A 22,940-nucleotide genomic window follows, 5' to 3' on the forward strand; every position below is an offset into this window, starting at 1 on the left:
CTATTTTGATGAGACAAAAACATGCAGTTTCGTGTCACCCAATCCCATCATGTCATGCATCTTTGTCTCATTAGTCCCATCATGTCTTAGTCTAATGTCGTGACAAACACGACCCTCTTCTTATCCTGTGTACCAAATGCGCCCAAAGGTTTTACAGACTCGGACCTCCGCCTTGCAAAAACAAAAATTAAAAGGAAACAAGCGAGCAAGCTCATCCCAGAAATGCGTAATGCCATAAAGATCATTGAATCGATAAAAAAAACGTCTACATAACAGAAGTTATTTTCCACGTTACACAATATTATGAAAAACCGCCCGAACAACTGTCTCTAACTCATTGATACAAACAAGGTTCAACCAAGAAACAAGTAGCAACGCAACAACGGCTCATTCCCAGGGAGACTTGGGTGCTTTTTCAATATCATCCGTAATCCATTTTTGAACTCGTTTGACAACAAAGAAGTACTGTAAAAAGAAGCAGAAAATGTACAACCATCAAATGAGCAAACTAGCCAAAAAGGTCAATAAACCAGCAACACCCGGGTTAACAGTAGATTCCAACCTCTTAGAGGTCAAGGTTCGAACCAGTGTGTGTGAGTTTTGCCGTATATGAATATTATATACTTCAAAAAATAAACGAATTATAAACCTTTCAATATAACCAAAGCAAGTTTGATAGCTTACTTGGAATGCTAAGATGAGAGGAATGAACAGTTTCCCCCTATCATTCGCGTTTGGACCATCGATCAACTTTTGGTCAACCAAAATGCTTTTGCTTTCATTGGTAGCAACTTTGGTGATAGTTTCGACTATGCTGGGAATCCAAGCAGTTCCATTTGGAAGAATCTAACGGAAAACACAAGCTAAAATCACGGCAAATAAAGATAAAATCATGGAGCAAAACATGATGGGAATGAATTACAACTAACCTTCTCATCGCTATCGTTTTTATTACACCTGCTGCTGTTCTCAACCAAGACAACAGGAACTGCATGCACCTACAAGAAGCAGGAACAAACAGTCAGAATGCCCAGAAGACCATAATTCTAGTCTTCTGAAATATATCTTGACGAAAAGTTGGAATTCTTTTATTTCCTTTAGTCAAGGATCTAACCCTCCATAAGCCATCTGAAGGAGAGACAGTAAACAATTGTTCTACTCTTTTAGGTAGAGGTCAGATCTGCATACATTTTATCCTCCCAGGCCCTACTTCCAAGTGGGACATACCGGGTGTTCTTGGTTTAGTGTGGGTTTGGTTTTGGTTTTGGTTTTGGTTTTGGTTTTGGTTTTGGTTTAGTGTGGGTTTGGTTTTGGTTTTGGTTTTGGTTTTGGTTTTGGTTTGGTTTGGTCTGGTCTTAAGCCATCTGAAGGGACGAAAAACACTCTTTTGGATACAGTGATGTCAATCAAATCCAGACTTCCCATATGAAGAATAGGCTTTTAACCAGGGTTATAAAAAATTTCCACGAAAAACTCAAAAAGCCTGGTAATAAAAAAGCAACTAAATACCACACGTTCACATTGATCACCAACCAGTGTTCTAAAAATCCCCACTTGGGGCAGCTTAATGCCTTGGTGGACACTTAAGCGGCCTGACTGCTCTGATTAGTTAGGGTCGCTTAATTGGCTGCCTCTATTCCTGATGTCTCATCCTCATTTTCATTTTACTAGATAACTTGGGTCCTAGATAGAAAGCCCCAAGGGCGCCATATTCTAGGAGCCCAAACTGTGAAATAAAATATCACGACGTACCTATCTAGGGAAGTTAAGTGTCCCTTACCACTTTGATTAGCAACTAACTGTTGGGTTAAGTGTATTCTAAGAAAATCTTTCCAACCTATTCTGAGTAATTACATTAGTGGTACAACCAAATTAGACATTTAGGAATCCAATGAAGACAGGGATAAAGAATCAGGATAGAGAGGAGCAATTCTGGTCTTGTTACATAACCGGTTTAGGAATTTACCAATCTCGTCTCATCTCCCAGATTTTCGTTCCACCTATTTTGGTGGGACAAAAACAATGCATTTTTTGTCCCACTCCGGTCTTGTCTTGTCCCAGCCTAATGTCGCACCAAACCTGGGACAAGAAGTTTTTATACTCTCTTGTCGCGCATACCAAATGTACCTTACTGAACTGTATCTCTTTTCGATTTCAGCAGAAGTATACACATAAACACACAGAAGTGATATATGAGAGACTTTTATAGAGAAACAGTACCTTAATTTCACGTTTCTTGAACCGAACCCCAGAGTTAACAACTTTAAGGAGAGCCTCTGATCTTCTTGCGAAGAAATTGTCATAACTAAGGCAATCTGGTGGTGTGAGCTGAGCATGTGTTAGCACTACTATTCCTTTACGCCACATTTCTTTACCAAAACTCTCCGTTATGGCCTTAACAATCTGCCTATCCAAGTTATCCACCCTGTAGGCATCCAGCCGGTCTACATATAACAGAACATCTATTGTTTTGTTCAAGAGAAATCTGCTCAGACAACCACAATATGGCAAATCTTTAGAAGAGCCTGTTGGCATAAACAATATTCAATGTAGTCTTTGATACTATGACCTTGATGTGTGTTAAAATAAAATAACCTTCACGGCTTTTTAATCGTAAATGATGATGGTCGAAGTTTGCAATACGGAACTTACAAATCCTAAAACAAGTGTCACCATTTCTATTTAAGTTGGTCGCAATAAGTGTTACTTTCAAAAATAGATGGCTATAGTTTACAAAATTTCCAACCCTATCGTTAATTAAGAAGCACAAATATTTAAGAGGTGATTGGGGGAGAGAGAGAGAGAGAGAGAGAGAGAGAGAGAGAGAGAAGGTTTGCCTCCATCATAAAGGGTTTAATAATTACAAATTTCTTAAACTATGTGTTCTTTTTAGTGGACATTTACATTGGATCGGAATAAGAATATATCTTTTACTCAATGAAAAGAAAGGTTCTTTCCAAAAACTACACTTCCATCAACATAGAAAAATAGAGTGATTGAAATTGTGATACTCTTCCATCCAAAACAAATGCAATGTTTGGTCTGCCTGATAGTCTATTGACATTGTTTGATTATGTGCATGTGAAATACCCCTTGAAAAAAATAGCCGTCTTATGGGCCAGAATCACTAATAGGCAAGGAGGTAATTTGGGATTGAAACCTTACCAGAAAGGAAATGTTCCATTTATTTCAGGACATCCTGAAATTGAGAATTTGGCAACGATTTTGGATAAAGGGAGCATTAAACTTAAGCTTACAAATATAGGGAAAATATAGAAGGCCTGTGATTTTTAACATAATCTTATATTCCTTCCCCCCCCCCCAAAAAAAATATGCATTAACTTTGTCTGCCGGTCTCCTTCTATCCTCCCAACCACAGAAAAGGCCCCAAAAGCACTCCACTTTTGTCCTTGTAACCACATATTGGGGCAAGCACAGACACACTGCTAGTAAGATGATATGACACTTATTGCATATACACACACACATGTAGACAAAGGATCGTGTGAGAATAGGAGTTAAGGTAAGAAGTGTAAGAAGGGATTTGGACCCTTGATCACTTTTAATCCCGAAACAACCCATGAATTGCGCTTCTAGAAGGGAATTGATCTAGTGGTTCTCCTCAATTAGGATTGATCCAAGGGTGGAGATCCCTTCTTACCCTTCTCACCATAACTTTCATTCTCAACGGAACCCAACCCCACACATGTATATATGTGTATATATATGAGTTCAGATGCTCAACATAACCTTTTGATGAGGTCGAGGGCCTGGTCATTGACATATCCTCCTTCAACAATGCCTGGCGTGTCAATGATGTTCAACGTGAACCCTGACCGCTCACGGGAAACCATTACAGGTCTTGGCACATCTGACTGCAAAATCAAAATAACAGAATGTAAACTAAATAATATTGGAACTCATATGAGCATCATTCTGAAATTACAAGGCTACAACAAATACCTGGAAGGCACTGACTGAGACTGCTCGTTCCCCAAGAATAGAGTTCACCGTTGAAGATTTCCCAACACCACCCTTTCCCATTACAAGGATAGTCAAACTGTCCCTCTCCTGCGATATTTCATAAGCATATGTATAAAGAAATGGCAAACTTGCATGCAATTGAAATGTTTGACTTGTCACACAACTTAAGGAGTTCTATTATTTTTCAGAGATCTAAAAGATAATTCAATTTCAATGGAGTGATTGCCTTTTCAAGCCACTGTATTTGGTTTTTCACTTTGTAGAATATACCCAAAAAAATGCAAAAAGAATCATGGCTACATAGCTTCATTTCCACAACCACTCATTCTTGCAAATTATTTTTATGCTTTAGCAAGAACAATGATTTGTTCCAACAATAATCCAAATACCATGTCTAGAAAATTAGTTGCAAACTTAGCCTCTTTACAAGAAAACTCTCACGAACTCTCAATCGAATACTTAAACCCTGGAAAGTAGTTTTCATTATGACTTTAACCAAAAGCAAACAGAATAATTGGTAATTCGTTTAGACCTTCTCCTTTAGTTTCCCCAGAAGTTCCAGCAACTTAGTCTGTGTGGCAAGAGGAAACTGCTGAATCCCAGTCCATTCACGGGCCATTGAACCTGACAGATTGAAAAACAACACAATTGAACTATATGGTAACCCAGTGTTTACCCATGTGAACAGAACTAAATTCAGAAACACAGTCACATTCCTCACCATGTAAATAACACAATTCACATCCATAGAAAAACAAATTAGCAATTCCACGTAAACTTACCCATCAAAAAGAAGCTTATGTATCCGCGACCACAAATGAAACTAGATAAATTTGATGACTACTCCTTCAGTTTCAAGATAAATGACGTAAATGTCAAATGGATTGCTTTATAACTTCAAATTTGAACACGGATTTCGACTGGTATTGATACCACAAAACAATTTAAGGGAAACGAGGGAGTAAATGTACACAACTCCGAACCCCAGCAAACCAACATTTAAACTCAAATTCACAAAAACAAGAAGATGGGTTTTGGATCTTACCTAACTTTGGAGACAATCTGATATCTGGGACTTCAAATTGAACGTAACAGAGCAAAGTACTATGGATTCAGAGACTAAGTAGAAACCCTAAATTTTTGTTAACGAACACAACTGAAAGAGAGAAGGGTTAAAGAAATGTTCGCTATTGAGCTGCACGAGACGAGATTATCAACACAGGGTTTTTGCAGTTTGGTAAAATTGCACAATTAAACCCTTATCTATATATTAATTAACATGTTTAGTCCACCAAAGTTTCAAGTGACAGTTTTAGTCCATAAACATTTTAATCATCAAATTTTGATGTTACATGAAAATGGAACAACTTTTATTTTGAGGAATTATATATGAAAATTGTAATATAGTTTTATATTTCTTTTAATAAAAGATTTTAGGTTAAAGTTTTTATTCATTTATTTTATGTATTTCAAATTATTTATTTTATATATTTCTTTACTAATTATTTTATTTTTATTTTTATTTTGGATGTTAAATTTATTAAAATTAAAATTATTATTTATTTGACTATTGTGGGTTCATGTTAATATGTTATATCTTTCAAACTTGCTTGTATTTGTTAATTTTGCTTAATATATATATATATGGCATCAATACTAGAAATTAGAAATAATTTGTTTGATATAAAATTAAAATAAAAATAGCAATGAAGAACAAATAGATTTTACTTCATCTGTCCTAAAATAAATATAGTTGATTTACTATTTTAGTTTATCTCAAAATAAATAACTACTTTTAAAAGTAAGTGATCGTTTACCATGTTACATTACCTTACCAGATGAATGTGACAAAGACCAATAATCTTACTCGATAAGAACGAGAGAATGAACAAGAGTCTTACCCCGGAAAGTGAAGGCAAGGTCTCTTACCATGGTAAGGGCTTATCGGGTAAATTATTGCATATGGTGTTGTTTTGGTGAACTAAAATCTTATTCGATAAGTAAGTGGTAGCGTTAAATTTTATCGATAAGCACTTATTGAGTAAGTTGTTAGTAAACGGCCCCTAAATGTAAAAAAATTTATGTGACCCTTAATTTCGAGGTAGAGAAAATTTCTCTCTATATAATTAAGGGTAAAATTGTCTTTTCATTTAACACTGTTTTTTATTATATCATTTGAAATATTTTAATTTTTATTGATAGTTAGACTTTGATGCCTAATTATTGATTATTAGAGTTTGATACATAATTGTTAATTGTTAATTGTTTAGGCTAATTGTCTCATGTTTAAATTCCAATTTCTCAAAATGTCTAATTTTAAATTGTTTTGTGGCTAATTGTTATTATTTTTATTTCAATAGAAAATAGAAAATACTAACATTCGAAACCAATAGTTGTGCAATAATTCTCGTAATATTCCCCAACATATATTATGTTACTTAAATTTCGAAAATTATGACCCCTAACAACAAAATTTCTAGCACCTATTATATTATAGGTGGTTTCATTTATAAATCCAACCAACCATACAAATCAATCTCAACCGTTCATATAGTTTAATGAATATCTCGATTGTTTACTAATGTAAAACGTTGATCATAATAAATGAAAATATTCAAATCATGATAAATAAAATTTCATAATTTTTATAAAGATGTCAATTAATTGGTTTGTATAGTTTATATTAATGATTATGTTTGTAAAAGGTTTCTCCTCTACAATTGGAATGGAGATAACTCAATTAGTATCTGATGGTAAAAAAAAAAAAAACGGTATCCACTTGTTGTAAAACTACTACTTTCAAACTTATTTTCATGTAAGTTGTAATATTTTTATATATTAAATTGTATTAAAATAAAACTAACGTTGTCTTCGATCCTAGTCGTAGAGACACTCAACTTTCCAACTTTTCTTTTTGATCAAAAAAAGGTTAAATCAAAGTTGCTTCCATGATTAGGGTATCTCTATCCTGACACCAATTTTAAACCACTTCACTCCAACCTAACACTAATTTCAGTTACAAAATATTTGATATTTATGCGATTTTAGTTTCTTTAATTGTAAGTTATAATATTTGTTGATATTTTATTATAAATTTTAGTTGTATATTTATTTTTAAGATTCAAACTTAATTAAAATGATGCAACTTTTTGTAATAAAATGATAATCAATTAAAAATTATTTATGTATGAATAAATTATTCTGTTCACAGTTGTATAATTTATAGAATTATTGTAACAAAAAAAAAAAAAAAGCGTTAAATTTGTAAACAATTCAAGAATTTTATTAAAAACCTACAAGTTATGATTAAATTGAAACATTGTATTTGATGTTAAAAACGATAAAATAAATTGAAAATTTTACATGACAAATAATAGTACGAACGGTTGGAAATAACTAATAAGAAACATGAATTAGTTTTTATATGAATGAAACTTTTCCACTCTACGGTTTTCCTCAAAAATATGAAAATAACCACAAATAATAGTAACGTAACGTGTAACAGCAACTGTATGTATGTATGTAGTGTAAAATATAATGAACAAACAACAAAAAAAGGTCAGCAGGCAGACTACAGTTGTCTTCTATACTAACATTAACATACCCATTCTGGAAAAGGATTCTTGTAGAAACAAATATGACCATAATTTACACCAAATCCCAGAAGCAGCATCTTGTGTTGTGCTGAAATAACACACACCACAATCAATGGAAGTAATAACCAACTGAATGCAACAAAAAAATGAAAAAGATGAAAGAGAGCTTAACTTCACCTGGCTCTCTCTCTATATATATATAGTATGGGCATGTCATATAATGTATATTTTACAACTCAGCCCTCTGCTTACTGTTTGTTAAGGAACCTTGCTCCCGTTCGTCTTGCTGCCCCTAAACGTTGAAAGAGAGAAGAATGACCTTGTTGCTGAAAAACAAAAAATACCACACCATATCCAATTTTACTAAGCAAAGCAACCAACACATCTACACAAATAACTTCTGTTCCAAACCAAACAAACCCAATTATGAGCTTTGATAGTTGAATAATTCAAGAATCAAGGTTCAGTATTGAGATGGAAGTATCTGGTTACTTAGCAGTTTCAACTACTTTCAGTTCTTCGTGCTGTTTGGGGTTTTGTTAGTGTTTGAATTCTAAGAGTATAAAGAAACTAGCTTGCAAACAATTAATAGAAACTCTACCTTTTGTTGTATTCACAGAAGAAGAGACATTTTGGGCAGTAAATCTACTAATATTTGTTTGACCTGCATGGATGATAATACCCGTTACAAGCTGCATAAGGAATCTTTTAAAAGGTTTGACATGTTACCGTCACTAGAGTGGCTATTTCAAAATATGATCAGCACTTTTCCTGTTACCTTTAGATTCTTCAGCATCATCATCTCCTTCTGAAAATGCTGATGGGCTAGACCAACCCGTCAGATGGGAATCAGCTTTAGCTTTTCGAGCAAACTTCAAGAGCCGCTTCAATCCTTTGGGTGAATCTTTTTGGTAGACCAAGGCAGGAGGGTGCTCAGCATTTCCCCACTCACCAATATCAGCTTCACTGTTTTCCTCTAGAAGCATTTGAGATAAAGAGTAGCGAACCCGTGGACTTGAAATTCTAGCTGGTGCAACAACTTTGGGAGACACAATCTGTACTGGGCTTTCCTTGCATGGAATAATCTCTTCCTGATGATGCTGTACTACTTCCACCCATGCCGTTGGAGAAATTATCAATTCCTCTTCAGTCCCAGAGTTAACTTTTGGAAACTCTATCCTTTTAAACCCATCGCCGCCACTAATATTGACTTGATTAGAGCTCACTGATTCCTCACACTTGGTGGGGCTAAGCACCTGGGATTCCGAATCTAGATTGATACTCATTTCTGGTGCTTCACATTCCTCCGGATCTGCATTTATATCAGTAGTCATGACTACCTCATTGTCCTCAGCTTGGATCAGAATTCCAGAGCTTCCAAGAGTTTCCTCAGGCTGAGCCACAAACTTTGTCTTGATAACAACTGGACCAACACCAGGTCCGATCCCAGAGCCCTTACGAAGAAAAGGCTTTGTTTCTAACGGAACCACACTACGTTTCTTAGTAACTTTGTTGTAAAAGCTGGGTTTAGCAGCAGTAGCATTATCGACTTCAGTAGTGCGAACTTCTGCCTTAATTGTCTTTGTGCTTTTAGTCACTGTTGGCTGCTCCTTCTCACTCACAGTTTTATGACTCCTGTTAGCATCTGGTGGCGTTGCTTTTGGAGTTGTTGCTCGTGGTTGCGACTTCTCACTTTTTGTGCTGGAACGAACAGCTGATGATGCAGACTGAGGTTTTCGACTTGTTGGTGTGGTACTGGCAGAAGTGGGGCCAGTCGGAGTTCTAGCAGGTGATGCCCCTGTAGCTCTTGGTGACGGTGTTGATGACCATGACTTGCGTGTAGCAGGTAAAGCAGATGTTTTAGAAGTAGCTTTCTTCAAAACAGAAGGTTTTGTGGCTTCCTTTCTAGAGTTCGTCAATGCGGTTGAGTTTTTCTGAGTTTTCTGGGGCTTATTTGCAGTAGTGTGCCTGCTATTAACATCAATCACATTGGTGGAAGCCATCTCAGCTTTTCTCTCATCAAGGAATCGCTGCATCACTTTAAATTGGGCTTCTTTCTCAGCTCTTTTTCCAGCAACTTCTCCTCGGAGCTTTTCATCCCTCTTTTGCTTATAGTGATCATAAAATCCACCTCGTTGCTCCTTCGGAGATTTCTTACTCTTGTTAATATCAGTGGTCGGGTTTCTCTGTCTAACCGGCTTATTATCCATCATTTCCATGAACAGCTGGTTCGGTTCTGCTTCCTTCTGTTGACTCCGTACGACGGAGGCAGGATGCTTTTCACAGATTTCTTCTCTTTCAGGTTCAAGAGTCTCCACCTTCACACTGGATGGCTCAGGTGCTCCTCTTTCAGGTGAGTGTGGTGTGATGTTTTCTGCAGTCTCAGCAGAAACCTGACTTGTAACGGTACAACTTTCTGACTCTGCTTCTGGTGCTACATTTTCTGGGCTGATTGGAGAAGTCTTGGTATTAGCATCAGGAAGGACCCGGGTAGCACCTTCACCCATTCCTGAACTCCATCTTCTCAGTACAGCTTTGTTTGCACCAACGGTTGTATTTAATAATGTCTTTGTCTTCGGAACATCCACAGTTTGGTCTCTCTGTTTGCTTTCAAAAAGACTGATTTTATCTTGCACGCTCATTCTTAATACGTTGTTCTTGGGCGGTTTCTCTGGGTCTTCCTCGTCACTACTGTTGCCAACTGCATCTCTCTGGAACACCACCTTTTCTCTAGCTGGAAAATAGTTGAGGCTCTTAATAGTTAGTGCAGTGGCCCTGCGGGAACCTGATCGTCCAATTTGTATTCGACGCATAGGAGATGCTGACCTCCTAGGAGTTGCAGACCTTGTAGAGGCACGACTTCTCTCAACAGATGGTTGGTCATTCTCACTTGAAAAAGAAGAATTTTCATCGTCTGTTGAGCCTTGTCGTTCAACTTGCGCAACTTTTGCTGGGGAGACACCATATTTTATAGGTGGATCCAACTGTGAAGGCCGAAGTGCAGGAGCACTTTTTTCAGTCTTATTGGAGCTGCCATTCCTAGAGTATTCAACTGATGGGAAGTGACTTGTTTCTACGAACTTCTGTAATGAATCCCTGAAACAAGTATGGTAATATTAAGTGTTGGTGTGCACGATTAAGTCACTAGAAAAGCGGATGGGAAGAAAAAAAAAGGATAAAACGGTATGCCAAAAGAACTGCTATAGGTGCTAGTCTACCAATTCGCATTGGAACTATCCTAATTCCTACCTCCTAAAAATCTAAAGCCAGAACTCAGATATTTGATTCATATATTGATTTCTCAAAAGTGTAAATACGACAACAATGCACATAGAGAATTTTATTCATGCAAAGATACCTTATTTTTTTGGCTCCAAAATGATGAGCAAAATTTTCCAAGTCAGAGAGGTCCTTAGTTGAGCATCTGGCACCAGTAGCCTGGTCGAAGGCAGCAGCAATTTCGTCCTTCAATGCTGTGAGCCTTAATTCAACTGCTCTCAGTAGTTCATTCCTATCAGAAGCCACAAAATAAGTTGATTGAGAAAATGCATGAGAATAAACTGATCAAATGATAGATCATGAAAAGAACACATACTTTGAATCAATTGATGATGTAATATCAACTTCAGCCTGTTAGAACACAAGCCATGAGTCATTTTTCTTCCAGATAATACATCCAGCTGATGAGATTAATACATATACACAAACATCAAGAGGGAAAAAGTTGGAAAACATACCTTCACAGACAACGAAAGTTGGAACTTTCTGGTCTCCTCTAGTTGAGCAATTTCATTACCAATACTAAGGATTTCTGGTGAACCAACTATGTATAGAAATCTGACAAATTATAACAAGGTAAAGCAAGCAGAAAGAGATTAATGGTCTTTTAATCCTTTGAAAATGCACATAGAAGGGAGATTCAGAATGATATGCACCTTGTGAATGTGGCTGTTGTAAACCACTCAGCATCATCAGCATTGTCAGGTGGTAAAACTTTGAAATTTGTGTTTGAGCCTGTGCAGGATAAATCCTTTACTCGAGACGAATGCAACAACAACTGTTCCAAGGTTCCGGCTGCTACTTTTTCTGTCCTGTTGCTACTAGATACGCATGCCTCATACCTACAAAAGATGACGTGAGGACAAACTTGAATAGCATCTAAAATAGTTGCATACATTATATCAGTTACAGATGAGCTCAAGAGCTCTGCATCTACAGCCTACAAAGGAAGCCAACCATTTTCCACTTGTCATCATCTATAAAAAGATTTCCCTGGCTAGTTTTACTCTGGAAATAGGTAGATCACAAGAAATGTTAGCAGACGCATGAAAGAACCCTTGAAAACAGAAATTTTATTGGGCAGAAAAAAGGATATGAGTAGTTAAGATTTGGTATGGAATGACGAAAAAGTGTATCAAGCTGTGAGAAAAATAATGTTCTACAGGTGACACTAACTATGAATTTCTATATATTTTTCTCCCAATGAATAAGGGTTAAAGGTTGCCATCTTAAGTAAGGAACCAAAAAGTAGGAAAGAAGAAAGCAAAAGAATAGAAAACAAGTGATCAATGTTAACCAATTTCTTTTGAGGATGATTAGCATAAGTGACTTCACATTTTATCATTTCATAGTTTTCTAGCTCAGTCAAACAAACCAAACTACATCTTTAAGATGATGAAAAAATGTGTACAAGCAAGTCTCTCAATTTACTATAAACACACATTTCAATGCTCACTGTTACTTCTCTCCAAAGCAATGTGCAATTAACTCAACATTCTGATATTTGAATGCAGACTTATGCTTGTAAAGTATAAATTAACGGCTAACAACACAATCTCATACAAACTGAAGCAATGCACATTTTCATATTTGGGGGGGAGAGAGAATTGCTAATTTGCTACGTCGGAGATTCATCAAGAGGTTTAAAAACAAAAAAAAAAACCTGTTCTGGCTTGGAAAAATCTTAAGTTCAACATAATCAAGTGGCGCATCAGGATCAATTCCTCTCTCCATCTCCATCTCCATCATCAACCTGAAGCAACCAAACAAAAACCCCTAATTTACATACGAATGCTCATAATAGAACTTGCCGACTTTCAATATACTACAAAGCACCGCTTTACCATCCCGATTATAGAAGTACGCTTAAAAAATTCAAATATTTCTACTAAACAGTAAACACAAAAGGGAAAACATGACAGAATTTTCAATATCGCTCAACGCGAATTATGAACTAAAAAGTAACCGACGACAAAAAAAAAAGAAAAATAAAAAATGAGCATAGAATAGAACTATACCTACCATTGAAGATTAGATCTAGCCAAAGAAAAACCCTAATCTTAACGATAAAAATTCTGAGCTCACCGACACCAAAATAATCAATTTCATGGCAACAAATTTCAATGGATAGCAGCTCATTTGAAATCTCAAAATGTACTAGTACGCATTATGCATGTGGTAAGAGGAGTACATGTGCACATTAAGTATATGCATTTGTAACAATACAAAAGGAAAGTTTAAGTATCATTACTTTAAGAAGAAGAAGAAGGTGATGAAGGAATCTTGAGAGTTTCAATGGAATGTGTGTAGTTGAGGCGGATGGCGGTGGCGCACGGCGTTTGATAGCGTTTTAGATTTTAGCAGCGGGAAGTAGAAAGGACAAAGATAGGGGGAGGGGGTGGTGATGGCGCGTGGTGTCACCTTCTTCTTTTGAATGAAGAAAAAACAAGTGGGGTTGGATTTTGTTTTCTTTGCTTTGAAAAAATGAAAGCGTGAAGAGCGTTGCATTGGTCCCTGAAATTCTATTTATTTAATTGAATAATCCCGACATTTCAAATCAATATTTAAATACAAAACTGATTTTAATTAAATTCGATATTTATAAAGTAGGTGGTTGTATTAGAATTAGTTGGTTCGTATAGCGGATTGGATATCCAAGTTAATCAAAAAATATATATACAAAAGAAAGGGATTTAGGGTAAAATGTAAGTCTCTAAAAAGTAAAAATGGCATTCACCTAACTACAAAAAGGTAATTCAATTGTTTTTTTTTATGCATATCCATTTCGGGACGAGAGTATTAATTTTATATAATTATGTTTATTTTGTCTTTTATGTTGGTTACTAGTAAAAATGTAACGAAAACTTATGTCTTTTTTCTTCAAAAGATGGGAGTTTCAAATCCAATAAGAAATAAAAAAATCTCTTTATGACTAAATGCGGTGATTCTAGGCCATCTGTAAAATATGTGATTGTCTTGGAATTAGTCAGCTTTATTTTTACAAGTTGTGGAGTAGATAAAAATAATTAGTCAGCTTTGTTTTTACAAGTTAAGGTTGCGGAGTAGAAAAAAATGGGAAATGGTTATATAAAATGGAATCAGCCAAGGTTTTTACTGTTACAAGTGTTGCTATCAATCCATAGGTACGAGTAATACGTGGTATGTGGGGAGGGGCGGTTGGTTAGGACCACCACCACACCCTCCGCCACTTTGTTCGTTGCATCACCAAGAAACTACTCTTTATTCTGCTTTTCTTTTACCAATCTTAGCTTACAAGTCAACCAATCTCTCTAATGCTTACATTTATAACTGCAAGGCTATAAATTTTTACACATGTTCCATTCACATATTTCCTCTTTTTAACGATTAAAATACATCCCCATTCATATTCATATTCATATTCATCTTACACAACCAATCTCTCTAATGCTTACATTTATAACTGCAAGGCTAGAATTTACATCAGTTGGACCATACATGCACTAACCCCAACCTGTTACCTGTATAGATCTCGTTACGTTCTTCGTCATAAAAAAGGGCCGTAATGTCCTCCAGAGCTTCTGTAACAGAACTCATAATCCTTCGCATTCGCTTTCTTGACCTGCTGTTGCATTTGCAGCTTCTGCTACTGCTACTGCTACTGCTACTGCTACCACTGCAACTACACTCGTCCAACGGAACACCGTTTTTTGCCTTTATTTTAGCAAGGCATTTCCCTGTCAATATGTTGCTGATATTTATCGAACCTGCAAACAATATTCAATCTTCGATGTTATGCACTCATACAATAGTTTGAAATATAAGTTGGGGAAGTTACCATTTCCTTCTGTGATAGGATCATCGGACTCGGCTTTGCAATATGAAATAATAAGATCCTGATCGCTTGTGATGTATATATTGTTAGTGTTGCAGTCAGGATGCCACAATAAATGATCCTCGAACGAAGTCACAAGTTCCCCACGGAAGTTCCATACAGCGACTGTTCGGTTTCTGAAAGTCAGGAATAATTGGTTCTCGTACAGAAAGATGAATGCAGATGGGGTCATAAACTCTGTCCGGCTAACTTCCGTTAGGTCGGAATTGCGTACCTAAGTAGAAAATAAGCTTTAGACTTTCGGTGTACGTTTAACATAAGAATGTAGCGAAGAAATACGACAGTTTCTTACATCAAGAATCTGGAGATTCTCGTTTTCTTGCTTGACAAGAAGCTTCTCGTTGAATTGCTCAATGAAATCCACCTTCTTGTTTCGGTGAAGGAGATGATTAAAAGATTTTAGAACAGTTCCATCTTCAATAGAGAGAATCTTGAGAGGAACATGACCGCTAGCTTTATTATATATCAACAACATGATTCCCGGACTGTGTTTTGGAACATGGTAAAAGGAAATATCATGAATACATACCAAAAAGAACCATTATTAAGAATACAGTAATTATTGACATTTAAAGTGGAATATAACATGACACTGCCTATCATTAAGAAACGACTTAAAAGATGATATAAGATCCTGTAGAAATTTCCAGTCATTACATGCAATTGGCTTGCTTCAATTATAAAACGGAAGAGTAAATTTAGGAGCCAATATTGTTTGGGAACACAAGATAGAATGCACAAGTACAACAAACAGCACATGTATACTGCAAAAGACAATACAATCAAGGTGTATTTTGGTACACGACTGAGAACTGTGGAAGGTTTTAATTTAACATTGATAGTTTAGTAATTTATCCATCTTGTCCCATCTCCTTGCTTCTTGTTCAACCTATTTTGGTGGGACAAAAAACTACATTTTTCCCTAGCTTTTGTTTTCTTACGTCTTATCCTGTCCCGCATACCCTAATTGCCATCGGATGGAACACTCGGCGGTTGCCACAAGACGACGGGTACAATCTTAATGCAAAAGACCACTAGCTAACATAGCATTGAATAGAGATTCTGAATTAACCGTTAATTCATTCCCTAATTTGTCATTGCCATAAAGATAAACTTCTGCCTATTTTCATACACGTAAAAGGAAAGAACAACTACCTCACAGACCATGCAATAGGATCATTATCAAAAGTACTTTTCAAGCATCAATACCTACGAAAATTAAAATGCATAAAAAATTACATTTAAACCTCCTCAATTCACCATCCTGCAAACATACCTGTGGTATTTGAAATTTTATCTCCTCTACTCAACATGGGATTAAGTTTACTAACCTTAAGTTCTCCTAAATGAAGACCTGTCTAGCCTGACAAATGAAAGTCAAAGTAACAAAGACAACCCAGTATTCCATGATGCACTTCCAACATCTCCATGTTAAATGGGTTTCAGAACTCAATCAAATATATTCATTTGGTCTATGTGGTTCAAAATTCCATAAAACACCGAACCTAAATATCTTAGCAGCAAAAAACCTAGCACTGGCAGAGCCAGCACATGCCCAGGGTATTCCTGGGATCACCCTGAGTTTCATTTTCTTTTTACATAGTTTAATTGTATATTAATAATAATAAACTATCAGGCCAACATCCTCAAACCAAGGCCACCTTCAAGTCAAAAGAAATCAAGCCCTCAAATCAGTTCCATTACACAACTAAAAGAAATTCACTACCTAGGCTACACTTCAATGTTTCCATTCCTCCAACCCAAACATTTTTGTATGGTTTATATATTTTACCATATTTTAGGGTTTATTTACTTTGCTATTTTTTAGGATTTATTTATGTTACTATTGTTTAAGGTTTATTTATTGTCTTCTGTTAACAATGTTTGTGGCTATATAATATTGGACAAACTAAGGAATGCAATTTGAAAGTGTTTCTATTTAATGAAGGCAGACGATAGATTATGCTGGGACTTGGAGTTTGTCAGAATTTATTTCTTACTCAATGATTAAATTGTTTATCGTCAGAGGCCACGAATGACAGATAATTCTAAACAAAGTCATGTGGAAATCATCTTACATTTAATTTTAAGAGGATTGTTGAAAGTGTTCCACTTTTGTGATGTAGATCCATGCATTTACTTTTGGATTGACTGTTGCTATCAATATAATACTTTTATTTATTTTTTTCTTTTATATAAAAGGTGATACCTGGGTGATTTTCTGGCTCCCCCCTTAAACCCTAGCATCACTATTGAAAATCATCGAACTTCTAACCAAAAATTCGTTACCAAATCCTTATCAATCTCTCAAATTCAGTAGTGAAAGCTTTGCATAAGTCAACAAGTAATTCTTTCAAGATAAGACTCTAATTGAGCAATCACTAAACAACGTCATATCGAAAAAACCGAGAAGAAACTGAAAATTCAGTCATAAAATTCCAGCCAAGAAAAGATTTTACCTTATTTTGATCTCTTGTACACTTTTATCTGATATAGAGTACAACAACGTATAATTTTTCAAATCGAACACCTTATAAATGCTGCAAATAAATAAAAGAAGAAATTAACATCAATCCGAGGAAGCAGCACATTTATGCAAAAAGACAGGGACTATGATGTAAAAAAAGTACCTATCTTGTGCCGAGAATGTCAGCACCTTCCCATTCACATCATCAAATTCCACAAAACCAGGCCATTTCAAAGATTCTGACTCGAAAAGAGAAAAACCAGCATCAGGTTGACCTCTCCGTATGTATCTGTCACCATTATCAACAAGATATAGTTTCAGTAAAAAAAACTAAAAGAATCGTGAAACTGATATTTTGATCATACTACAAATATACGAATGTTGAAGTTTTACATACTCAATCCTTGTTGTTCTGCATTTCAAGGAGCTAAAACTATCTGAAGCATAGACCGACACTGTAATGAGTGAATCATTGTTCTTATTGTAAAACAAGCTTCTTATAACTTCATCGGGACTGACGTTCAGAAAGCATATTCTCTGATTAGACTCTGCAACATAAACATGACATATGAGAACCATTCAACATTGGGTATATAATTCAAAAAGTGCATACTTATCTTCGTGATTATACCTCGGCTGAATGCAGCACAAACTCCAGATTGTGCAAGAGCAAATACTATATCACGAGCAGCAACAATCTCAATGATTTTTGACCGTTTCTTAAGAAACGGCAATACTATGGAGCAATGTCCCTTTGGATCATGAGTATCATACTCCTCCTGATGCCATTATTCACCAAATAAATCATTTTAAGCAGTTAGCCAAAACTAATTATACCAAGAGAGCATATCAAGTACTATAAAGTGGTAAATTTTATCAAGCTCAACCCCCAATATCAGTGCACAAACATAGATGGGCAAAATTAAGTATGTACATGGCCCACGTGATTGTTAAAATTACATTGGACCCTACTCACACAGCTAAATAACAAGCTCCAGGACAAAATATATAGAATATCGACCACCACAGGTGGACAATAATAAAACATGTATCCATAATATGCCAACTCTCATGATTCACGAAATCCGATTCTATTAGTGATTCCAGCTTCACAAAAAGATGAGAAACTATCATTTCCAACTTGAAACTTACATGTATATTTTGTGTTTCTTGTTTAAATTAGCTAATATAACTAAAAACGTGAAGAAAGCCTCACCGTTAACTATATCTTTAATGATAACCTACACAAATGGCAGCGAAATATAAATAAAAGCCACAAGAAAAAAAAGTGTAGCATTGCTTTACACGCTAAACCGTCCTTAGTTTCACAAAGTAGACATAGTTATTTAGAATACCCTTCTTTATCACCCACATAAGCGAGTTCAATTTCAAATGTATACTGTAAATGGTTTACTAGAATGAAACCCTAACGCTAATCATATTCAGCAAGACTAACCTTTGGTTCATTCTTAACATCAAGTGATTAAATCCCATTTCTTTGTGTAAAACAACCACTAATTGAACATAATTAAAATCAAGAATCGCATAACTTAAAAAGGGGAAAGAAAAGAAGAAATAGCAAACGAATAAGAACCTGCAAGCGGATGTTTCTGAATCTCTCCTGAGCATCGCACATTCTAAAAGCACGATCCCTCTTGGAACAAATCTCCCTCCTCTGAAGCTTCTTAACGCTATTCACAAACCCATCAATACCTCCACGCGGCCGTTTCTTAGCCACCACCCGCCGACCACTACACGGTCGTGGACTCGCCGTGATCCTCCTACCGTCCATCGCCCAAAATCACTCCACCTCCCCCCCCCCCTTCTACCGTACACCCACACAAATCAAAACCCTAATTACCCGCACGTATATAGCGGTCTGTACCCAGAAACAACTATCGATCAAAACACAATTACAATCAAATTTCAATAATTTGTCGTAAAAGAACCCTAAATCCCAGGACCCCGAGTAGAAATCATCAGGGATTTTGATTGCTCGTGGTCCTGAGCAATTAATTTGAACAAATAACACTAAATTTGGAAAGTGAAATTAAAATCTAACAACTGATTCAGTGTGTAAAACCAAATCTTTTGTTTCTCCCTCTGGAGAAATGAAGGGGGAAGGTTTCGAAGCAGATGAAAGCGGTGCGGATGAACTTTAACGCAAATATATAATTTAAAATCATAAAATTGTGTCGGATTTTATAAAAATATGGCATCCGATTTGATTTCAAAATCGTGAATTTGAAACGGAACTTTCCGTATACGCCCTTGTATGTTTAAGTATTTACAGAAACAGTCCTCCAATTTTGTAAACAGTAATCAACGACGGTTTTAGCCTTTGTTGAGCTTTGCTTCTCCTTTTTTGTCCCTTTTTGGGTTCTTTTGTATCCCACCTTTCCATAGAGTTCAATATCCTTTAAGGGCCGTTTACCAAATATTTACCCAGTAAACGCTTAGCGGTAAACTTAACACTATCATTTACTTACTGAATAAGATTTTAGTCTATCAAAACGGTATCGTATGCAAAAATTTACACGGTAAACGTTTACCATGGTAAGAGTTGTCGCCCTTACTTATCGGGTAAGACTCTTGGTCATTGTTTCGCTCTTACCGGGTAAGATTTTTAATCTTTACCATATTCATCCGGTAAGGTAAAATGACTTGGTGTTCACTTACTCGAGTAAGCGTTTGATAAACGGCCCCTTACTCATTAATAGAGGTATCCGTCAACATGTTTTTGTTGTTGTTATTTCTTCTTTTAAGACAAGCGACCATCGTGTGACTCTGCAATTGGAGATTTATCGTTCATACACTTCAATAGATCCCGGCCATTTTTATATGACATTTTCTCATCGACTTCCCTTGTCAGTTTGTTTTGCTCTGGAAAGACACAAGGCCTAGGTTTTAGGGATGTGGGTTCGAGCCTTCTGAAATCGTTTTTAGTAAGAAAAAAAAGAGTTTGGACTTTTGGGTCCGAACCTTTTGTGTGAAAGTAGTCCCAATCAGGATTTTTAGGTATATGATTTTGAAAGAAAAAAAAAACTTTGCCCAATTGCACTTTTAAGCCTGACCTGGACTTCGGGTTTTGCTATGTCCTTGTTTTTTTCCTGTCGACCCTAGGTTGGGGTCGGGCCGGGTTTTGGACCTTTTGTGCATCGCTATGGTGCGTCCTTTATATTTCAACGTGTCATTTTCTTGCCAAGATAAATCTCTATAAACATTGCAGTAGCCTTTGTCTAAAATTGAAACCTTCGCAATCACAAAGTTGATTATATATCTTCATCCTCTAAGGCATCTTTCTTTTTCTTTTTGGGTCCATCTTGTCATTACATAATTAAGAACTTCTTACACAAGGGTCAAACAATGGTTTTTTTAAGTCACATGAAATTGAGAATGTGTAACTACGACTTCATGCTCACGAGTTTTGGTAATGAACTCATTTCGATTTGTGTACTTGTTATTTTCTAGTGGTTCCATTTGTAGTTTATGTATCATTTGCTAAGATTCTAGATCCAGTGTTTCGATTGTGCTATTTGGCTGCAAGTAGTATGAAACTCTCAGTGTTTATTCAATAATTGGTTAGGATTTTGGCTTCAGCAGTATTGTTCTTAGCTGGTGTGCTTGTAGGCGAAGATCTTGTTGCGTAATAACTTCAAGAGTTCAAAGAGAGATCGTTCATAAATTTTCATTACGTAGCTGCAATGTATTTGTTGTCAAAAGTTTAGTAATGTACACATTGAGGTTTTCCAGTTTTCATACTTCATGGGTTCGTTCTCTAAGGTTTTACAAATCTTATATCTTTGGATTCCAATCCATTTGGTGATGATGGCGATAGCGGTAACAGTAGTGATGGTGGATCGGAGGTGGTGCTTGAACGGCTTGTACAGTTGTGTAAGGATTTTAAAACTTGTACAAGATGTTCTAAATGTCTGTACATTATAAGTTAAACAGGTGTACCTGTTAAACATTGTAGATGCCTTTGTCTAAAATTGAAACATTTGCAATCGCTAATTTGATACTTCATCCTCCAAGGCATCTTTTTTTCTTTCTTTTTGAGTCCATCTTTTCGTTACATAGTTTTGAACTTCATACAAAAGGGTTAAATAATGGTTTTTAGAGTCACATGAAATGGATAATGAAGTAGTTTTTTTGGTTTGATAATTGGTCATACAACATATATGTTCTCTTTTTTTTTCTTTTTTCTTTTTTTGCATTTTGGTAGAGGGATTCTAGTTGTAAAATATCTAATGAAACTGTTGCTGGAATTGAGAACTTATTCAAACGTAATTACGACTTCATCTGCATGATTTCTGGTAATTAACTCATTTCGATTTTTCTAGTGGTGCAATGTGTAGGTGAGTTTCATTTGCTATGATTCCAGATCCAGTTAATGTTTCGATTGTGCAATTTGCACTTCGAGTAGTATGGAACTCTTAGTGAGTGTTTGGTTTGGTGGAATGATTTGAGAGATTTGGATTTCGTGGAAAGATTTGGAATTGGAGAAATTTGGATTTAAAAGGATTTAAAATATTTCGTGTGATTCGTTTGTAGGATTTGGGACTCAATTGAATGCCATTTTTTAAACAATTTATGAAAACAAAGTATAAGAATAATTAAATTATTTTTTATTAATTGATTATTATAAAACACATGTTTTCAACATATTTTAAAACATTATTATACACAAATCCTATGAAATCACGTGAAATACCAACAACTCCTATGGGATTTCTAAATCCCATGTTTGTGGGATTTCAATGAGATTATGGGAGTTCAAATCTAAGCAATCCTTCAAACCAAACATGAGATGAGAATGTAATTGAATTCCAAATTCCTCCAAAATCCTATTTGATCCCACAAACCAAACGAGACCTTAGGAGGCGTTTGGTTCGAAGAAATGGTTTTAAGGGATTTGGATCTCGTGGAAGGATTTGGAATTGGAGGGATTTGGATTTGGATTTGGATTTGGAAGGATTTGAAAACTTTGTTGTGTTTGGTTTGTAGGATTTGGAATGGAATTGAATTCCATTATTTAAAAGAGAATTATAAAAAAAATTAAATAACCTTTTTATTAATTGATTATTACAATAAAAATGTTTTTTTAACATAATAGCCATTATTACATACAAATCCTATGAAATCCGTAAAATACCAACTCCATGGGATTTCAAAAGCCTATATTTGTGGGATTTCAAAATCTTATGTTTGTGGGATTTCAATCTAAGAAATCCTTCAAACCAAACATGGGATTGGAATGGAATTCAATTTCAAATCCCTCAAAATCCAATCCAATCCTGCAAACGAAATGAGACCTTAGTGTTTATTCAATATAGGATATTGGCTTTCATATCATTGTTCTTGGTTTAATGTGTTTGGAGTCTGAGTTCTTGTTGTGTAATAACGTTAAGGGTTAAAAGATAGGTTATTCGTAAATTTTCATTGGTAGTTGCAAAGCATTTTTTGTCTAAAGCTCAATATCGCATTGAGGTTTTTTAGTTTTCATATCTTCATTGGTTCGTTCTCTAAGGTTTTAGAAATTCTTATATATTTATACATAGGGATTCCAATCTGTTTGGTGGGGATGGCGGTAGCAGTGGCAGTAATGATGGTGGATTAGGGTGTTGGTTTTAAGTGCCCAAGATATAACATGTAACGGTATGGCTAATGATACATGGTTAAGTCAAATGAAATAGTTGACCCACACACTACGCCAGTTCAATTGAGATCTCATATGTAT

The 22,940-nt window shown here is 35.7% G+C and overlaps 3 protein-coding genes across 6 annotated transcripts; all 3 read right to left on the minus strand.

Moving 5' to 3' along the window:
* Positions 1–214: 214 nt before the first annotated feature.
* LOC112525565 (translocase of chloroplast 34-like) lies at positions 215–5,183 on the minus strand. 2 transcript variants are annotated; one of them, XM_025135744.1, is made up of 9 exons: positions 5,030–5,160; positions 4,767–4,830; positions 4,517–4,608; positions 3,964–4,071; positions 3,751–3,875; positions 2,221–2,485; positions 930–998; positions 685–846; positions 215–465 (listed from the first exon to the last, which is right to left on the minus strand). In XM_025135744.1, the coding sequence occupies exons 2-9, from the start codon at positions 4,768–4,770 to the stop codon at positions 388–390; spliced, it is 903 nt and encodes a 300-aa protein (XP_024991512.1). In that variant the 5' UTR covers positions 4,771–4,830; positions 5,030–5,160; the 3' UTR covers positions 215–387. The 2 variants fall into 2 exon arrangements, with proteins under 2 accessions (XP_024991512.1, XP_024991513.1); XM_025135745.1 differs by lacking the exon at positions 4,767–4,830 and having other exon boundaries at positions 5,030–5,183.
* A 2,239-nt stretch (positions 5,184–7,422) lies between these two features.
* Positions 7,423–13,353, minus strand: LOC112524084 (histone H3.v1-like). 3 transcript variants are annotated; one of them, XM_025133725.1, is made up of 10 exons: positions 13,111–13,353; positions 12,523–12,612; positions 11,516–11,701; positions 11,318–11,417; positions 11,176–11,210; positions 10,939–11,091; positions 8,359–10,676; positions 8,182–8,244; positions 7,833–7,872; positions 7,423–7,668 (listed from the first exon to the last, which is right to left on the minus strand). In XM_025133725.1, exons 2-10 carry the CDS (start codon positions 12,606–12,608, stop codon positions 7,569–7,571), a joined length of 3,081 nt encoding a protein of 1,026 aa, XP_024989493.1. In that variant the 5' UTR covers positions 12,609–12,612; positions 13,111–13,353; the 3' UTR covers positions 7,423–7,568. The 3 variants fall into 3 exon arrangements, with proteins under 3 accessions (XP_024989493.1, XP_024989495.1, XP_024989496.1); XM_025133728.1 differs by having other exon boundaries at positions 7,631–7,668; positions 7,833–7,906; positions 13,111–13,352; XM_025133727.1 differs by having other exon boundaries at positions 7,601–7,906; positions 13,111–13,352.
* An 836-nt stretch (positions 13,354–14,189) lies between these two features.
* On the minus strand, positions 14,190–18,992 carry LOC112526096. The gene is made up of 8 exons (XM_025136484.1): positions 18,795–18,992; positions 17,832–17,979; positions 17,598–17,748; positions 17,364–17,489; positions 17,193–17,273; positions 15,026–15,218; positions 14,677–14,947; positions 14,190–14,605 (listed from the first exon to the last, which is right to left on the minus strand). The coding sequence occupies exons 1-8, from the start codon at positions 18,990–18,992 to the stop codon at positions 14,322–14,324; spliced, it is 1,452 nt and encodes a 483-aa protein (XP_024992252.1). The 3' UTR covers positions 14,190–14,321.
* Positions 18,993–22,940: the final 3,948 nt, after the last annotated feature.

The sequence above is a fragment of the Cynara cardunculus genome, assembly GCF_001531365.2.
Source record: "Cynara cardunculus var. scolymus isolate 2C chromosome LG 13, CcrdV1, whole genome shotgun sequence".
NCBI lineage: Eukaryota > Viridiplantae > Streptophyta > Magnoliopsida > Asterales > Asteraceae > Cynara > Cynara cardunculus.

Bases quoted from the DNA above. Each gene is read 5' to 3' on its own strand.
- LOC112525565 (XM_025135744.1), bottom strand. The intron at 3,876-3,963 runs GTATTTGTTGTA...TTGATTTTGCAG, and splicing joins TCTCAGTCAGTGCCTTCCAG to TCAGATGTGCCAAGACCTGT. The intron at 999-2,220 runs GTACTGTTTCTC...TGCTTCTTGTAG, and splicing joins TCAAGAAACGTGAAATTAAG to GTGCATGCAGTTCCTGTTGT.
- LOC112524084 (XM_025133725.1), bottom strand. From the start codon at position 12,608: ATGATGGAGATGGAGATGGAGAGAGGAATTGATCCTGATGCGCCACTT. The intron at 11,418-11,515 runs GTGCATATCATT...ATAATTTGTCAG, and splicing joins ACAACAGCCACATTCACAAG to ATTTCTATACATAGTTGGTT. The intron at 11,092-11,175 runs GTATGTGTTCTT...GGCTTCTGATAG, and splicing joins ACATCATCAATTGATTCAAA to GAATGAACTACTGAGAGCAG.
- LOC112526096 (XM_025136484.1), bottom strand. From the start codon at position 18,992: ATGGACGGTAGGAGGATCACGGCGAGTCCACGACCGTGTAGTGGTCGG. The intron at 17,490-17,597 runs GTATGTAAAACT...TAATGGTGACAG, and splicing joins TGCAGAACAACAAGGATTGA to ATACATACGGAGAGGTCAAC. The intron at 14,606-14,676 runs GTAACTTCCCCA...TATTGTTTGCAG, and splicing joins TCCTATCACAGAAGGAAATG to GTTCGATAAATATCAGCAAC.